A 5,840-nucleotide genomic window follows, 5' to 3' on the forward strand; every position below is an offset into this window, starting at 1 on the left:
CACCCCAGTAGTGAATCATTGAAATTCTCCACCAAAGAGGCTTGTGAGAGTTCAATCGCTGAGCATGAATGAGAATGAGAAAGACTCTCAGGTATTAAGTAGAAACAATCAAATTACTGCAGGAAAATGATAGAGGTATCAGGTAGACCAATGACTTATTGAATAGTGGGGAAGGCGGGATGCACCAAATGGCCTATACTTGCTTCTAATTCCTAATGTTCTTAAAATTGAACAGAGCAGTTAGACCCAGAATTCCATTGGAATCATGGTGCCAGCAACAGGGAAGTTATAAGCATACTGAATAATTCCATGATCTTACTCCAAGGGTTTAGAGTTATCAGGTAATGATGTCGTCTTCCGAGGAATGAAACCTCATCTCACCCGGCTTCCCACCAAATCTAAACACGACGACGATACCGGGAGGAAGCTCTGCCCATAACTAGAACCCACCTTTCATCTGGTTCCGGTGCCCACGGTCAGCGAGCTGAGCAAACACGAGTCAGTGTTTGAATGTGGTGGGGGTGCAGGATATAAAGACTGGAGGCAGCGAGGTGAAGGCAATCGAAAGAGAGAGAGAGAAGCATTTCCTTCACTGAGAGACCAGCCGGCTGATCGCACACGAGGCAGAATGAAATCCTACCCGCTCGCCCTTGTTGCTGTACAGATCCTCCACTGCTTGGGTAGGTACTGGGGAACTGCACCTCAGAGAACGAAATGCGAGAAGAGTTCACTGAAGTTTGTTGGATTGTCTTGTACGACTTTCATTTTCTCTCTCCCTCTCTCTGCAGGAATGCCAAGCACTAAGGAAGCTCTGAGAGCCTCGGTTATAAAGCTGAATGAAATCACTGAGATCCCCAACCTCTGTGGTATCAGCAGGCGAGGCGTGACAAATGTAAGTGTGTCCCGGAACGTGCAGGCTTATTCATTGATTTCAATAACGTTTAAGTATTTTATCAGACGTCAGTGGTTAAAATTGAGCTGAATCTTAAATCAAGCATGCTTGTGATTGGATGATGATCGGCTCAGGAATGTTAATTCCAAATCAATCTGGCTTAGAACATCTGAATAGCAGAAAAAAACGCAGATGAGTTTTGAAAAGATAAGCAAATTTGCGATTCATGATCTATTTTCCCTTGAATTATTTCCGAATTCTATTAGCTGTCGTTTCTTTATTTTCTTTCATAGTTAAAGGTTCCGATGCATTGACCATCTCTGCAATGGTTACAGGAACATTTCATTTGCTTTGATAATTTAAATATTTTGATGATCTCGGTGTCCCACTGGAATCACTGGAAACTAAAAATTTGTCTTGATCTCATTTTTACCTGACCAAAGTATGAATACTTCTATCACAATGCAATAATGCCTTGTTTTTTTTTAACCAGACTTATCACACAGGCAGGTTGTCGTACAACGTGGATCTGACGTTCTCTGTCAAAGAAACAGTTTGCTCCAAAAATTCCGGGCTGGAATTCGATTATCCCAGCTGTCAATTCCGTCCCGAATCTACGGCTGTAAGTCCTGAGCTATTTTGCTACTCCCTTATATAAAGAGAATACTTTGTGTCAGCTCATAGAAATTTGATCTTCTTTTCATAGGAGAATGGTGTTTGCAAAAGTCGTGTGGAATTTTTTGCCGATAAGGTAGCTGACGTTGATGTGGAGTGTGACGGTCTGAAGACAGTTGACAGTGACAGTGACTCGACGGAATCAAGTGAAACCAGTATTGAGGTAACTTCAGTTACTGTATTTAATTCGGGGCAATGGAATTTCTAACATATGAGATTGCTTATTGAATGTTTCTTAGTCTACTTTGTTAATCACGTAAAATTTATATTTTAACACAGGACAAAACCAAATCAAAAGAGAAGTCAGTGGAGGAAACATCAAAGGTGAGTATTAATTCATGATTATTTGAATGATTTTCTTTCTTTCTTTTCAAACCTTTTTATTATTATTATTCAAAAATAACACAGGTACATCGAAGTAATAACACTTACAATGCCTCAAAAAAATTATCTTAAGGATTGAAATTTTTTGTGAATAAAAAACCCCCCAACTAAGCAAGAAAAGTGTGAAAAAAATGATTTTCTTTCTGTAAATGTATGGATTCAACTGGTGAAATAACAGTTTATTTAGATGGGGATTCTGATGATCTGTTTCTGTGGAGGGTTTCCAACCGTTATTAAAAGACTATTGAATGTGCCCCAACAAGGCGACTGTTTCCTCTCTCTCTCTTAAGATTCTAGTGAACTGAACATCAATAGCAGGCTAGTTCTGAGGTAGCTCTATTGTAACCGGCAATAAATAATAATCACCAGTCCTCCCAGATTTTTAAACACTGCAACTCAATTCATGGAACTGTTGCTATTATTAGTTTATCAATTGATACACAACCCTACCAGATGAGTACAGTAGGAATTATTGCCAGATAGCAGAAGGAGAGGTGGGATAGCTAGAGGGCTATGTGGGTTAGCTCTTTTCTGCAATACTGTGTGATTGAAAAACAAATATAACCTGTCAAAATTAGCAATAACTTATTTGTAATTTATTAATTAAATATTTTGCATGGTGCTGAATTTAAGTTAATTTACAAAGTGCCTAAGGCCATACATTGTCTGATGTGGTGTTATTAATATTTTCTTACAGGCCAGTACCGAATCAAAAGAAGCATCACAGGAAAATATTTCAAGTGTGAGTATAAACTGGGACTTTATCCAATAATATTCCTACTAAGCAGGATTGACAGTGATAGTTAAGTCCTGAATCCAATCGTGTTGAAATAGACTAGATTGTAGTGTTGGGTTCAGAGGCAGAGGGTTCTGATGCTTGACTCCTGTGGAGCCCTTACACCATTTGATAAAAGATAGTTTGAATTGAAGTCAAATGCAGAACATGAGTTTATTCAGCGCAGCTGATAAAATAAGCCAGCCAAATGCATGACATTCTGGTTCTAGGTGATGTCATGTTGCAATTAGCATTTACAAGCCTGTGTGTCTGTCACAGGTTTGCAGTAAATTGCAAAACCTGAATGTGTCCATGCTCTAAACACAAACACAATTATAGAGGGTCACTCTTGTTCACTAAGCTAAACATCAAAAAATATTTTCTCATCCAGATGGAAAAGTCAAAGGAGGCATCAGTGGAAGAATTAGCAGATGTAAGTAAAACTGTTGATTTTCAAAAATTAACAATAAATGTGTAAGTTCCTTAATTCAACTATTAGAACAAATTGTATGGGAAGAATTCATTTTAAAAGATTATAGTGCTTATTTTTTGTGTATTTTCCCATATCTTTCCAAGAGATCATGTACTAAGTAAATTAATCTGGAATTTGATGAGATGGACAAGGTCATGAGTGGTTTAGAGGAGGATAAATAGAGGCAAATAAAGGCTCAGGGATCAAAGAACACAATATCAAGTTTTTTGTTTAAAAAAAAGGAGGCGATATGCAAAATAAAGCTTTTTTAAACCAAGTGTGTTTGATCTGTCACTGCATGGGGATGGGGAGTAGACCCAGCTGGAGTTTTCATAACGGAATTACGTAGACACTTCCAGGGCTTCAGTAGAAGTATAGGAAAATAGGCGTGAATGGCTTGCCTTGCAAGATGCAGGCACTGGCTCGGTGGTTCCCTCCTTTTCCCATAATAACATAACTTTGAGTCTTTGCTAAAGAGTGCAACAGCGTGGAACATTCCCAGAATCAATGTTTGAGGCAACTAAGACAGATGCATCCATTAGGACGCTCAAGAAACTTTGAAGAGAATAAAGAACCGAAGCATTTGTTCATAGAGTTAGAATTTGTGAGGTTCCTGTGTGAAATCCACACCATTAGAACCTGTTGGATCAAAGGGCCACTGTGTGAGTCCCATTGAATAAAACCCCATTATTGCCTATTATAACTCTAACAAGTAATTCCACAGGCCCAGCATATGAGGGCTCTATTGATTTTCATTGCAATCTTTTCCACTTGAACTTTGACCCATTAAAACTCGTCTTAGAAAAGCCTGGTTGTAGGGTTTAAGTTTAAACACTTGCGTATATAAAAAGTAACATTTAAGTTACTGCTAAGTATGTCATTGAGCTCAGTGCTAAAATGATAAATGCTCATGTTTAATGCAGGTGAAAAGCAAGTCAAAAGAAACATCTCTAGAAGAGCCTTCAGATGTAAGTATAACCAAAATGTTCATCAACCGAAATAAATTTGAAGCTTGGATATTGTTCATTAGGTTTTTCAGTCAATCAAACATTTTCCCAAGAGCAGTATGATGTGGACATCAGTTATGCCATGGAAGTAATCTGATTTTTGACAGAGGTTTTTAACTGACCCTTTGTGTAGCTGATGTGTTAGATCTTTTTTAGAAATAAAGGGAACTTAAGTTCCACAATATCATGATGTGGGTAATTCTTGTGCTGGTCTGGTTGGAGATAGCCAATACAACAGAGAATCAGAATCAGGTTTAGTATCATATGCATCTGTCATGAAATGTGTTGTTTTGTACATTGCATACATAATAATAAAATAAATAAAATTGCCATAAGATGTATATTTTAAATTAAATAAATGTTGGAAAAGGAAGCAAAAAAAATTAGTGAGGTAGCATACATGGGTTTATTGTCCATTCAGAAATCTGATGGTAGAGGGGAAGAAGCTGTTCCTAAAATGTTGAATATGTGTTTTTAGGCTTCTGTACCTCCTTGATGGTGGTAATGAAATGAGGGTGTGTTCTGGGTAATGAAAGTCCTTAATGATGGATGCTGCCTTTTTGAGGCATTGCCTTTTGAAGTTGTCCTCATTGCTGGGGACTCTAGTGCCTATAGTGGATGTGCTAGCTGACTTTACAGATCCCTGCAGCTTTTTTTCAATCCTGTGCAATGGCCTCTGCATACTAAATGGTGATGCAACTAGTTAGAATGTTATCCACGATTCATCTGGAGAAATTTGTGAAACTCTTGAAAGGTTACAATGTTTGTCAGTATACCTGAGGATAGGATTTACTGTTTACTGCAGTACATGAAAGGCTTAGTGAAGGATGTCCACTCAAAACTGAACCTCAGTACCAAAATTTTAAGTCTTACTACTACTTTTCATTGGATATAATTTAAAATTTCATTTGCAAATATTTCTAAAAGTCCAGATTGCTTACAATGCTAAAGATGTCAATGTGAATATTTTATTACAGATGAGAAGCAAGTCAACTGAATTGTCTCATGAAGAGTCTTCCAATGTAAGTGTTAGCTGGGATTTTGCATCAGATACATTTCCTTGATTCGAATTGACATTGATAAAGAAACACTGAACTTAGACTGAACTCAGTGCAAGTGAAAATAACAATGTGTTCATTCTATCCATTTCAGGAACAGGATGAAAATTCGAGAGCACGGCACTGACCACGAATGACTAAACTCAGGGAGAACACAGGAAGACCTCATTTGTATTTAATGTTTTATCAGTTGTGGCTCATATATAAGATGGAGATTTGCAATTGTTGATTGTACATTTTAGTGTAAACTGGAAGATTGTTTTGTTTGTAAGTGTTCTGTTTGTTGCTGTATATTGTTGTATCTTATTGTGTGGATCAAATTAAAAAAGTAAAGAGAACAATGATTTTTTTATTCAAAATATTGTAACAACGGTAAGAGATCAGTTGGGAGCTGAAAGAAACATTGGACAAAGGTTCCCTCAGTATGCAGTGGACAGGAGCCACTGAATTGAGTCTTCACTGCTTCCTAATGCTGAGAGTCATTGTGGACTAACACAGCCCTGACGGGCCTCTTATCCCCTGCAAAATGCTGTGTTAATTGTAGTCTGAAAGTGAATAATAAATCTTGTCTGGTGAT

General features: G+C 37.7%; 1 protein-coding gene across 1 annotated transcript; it reads left to right on the forward strand.

Annotated features, from left to right (window-relative positions):
- Positions 1–581: 581 nt before the first annotated feature.
- On the forward strand, positions 582–5,539 carry LOC132392265 (secreted phosphoprotein 24-like). Its single transcript, XM_059966096.1, has 10 exons — positions 582–680; positions 789–892; positions 1,386–1,514; positions 1,599–1,730; positions 1,847–1,891; positions 2,649–2,693; positions 3,118–3,159; positions 4,122–4,166; positions 5,183–5,227; positions 5,358–5,539. Exons 1-10 carry the CDS (start codon positions 629–631, stop codon positions 5,388–5,390), a joined length of 672 nt encoding a protein of 223 aa, XP_059822079.1. The 5' UTR covers positions 582–628; the 3' UTR covers positions 5,391–5,539.
- The last annotated feature ends 301 nt before the right edge of the window (positions 5,540–5,840 follow it).

Source organism: Hypanus sabinus, chromosome 4 (genome assembly GCF_030144855.1).
Source record: "Hypanus sabinus isolate sHypSab1 chromosome 4, sHypSab1.hap1, whole genome shotgun sequence".
In the NCBI taxonomy this organism is placed as follows: Eukaryota; Metazoa; Chordata; class Chondrichthyes; order Myliobatiformes; family Dasyatidae; genus Hypanus; species Hypanus sabinus.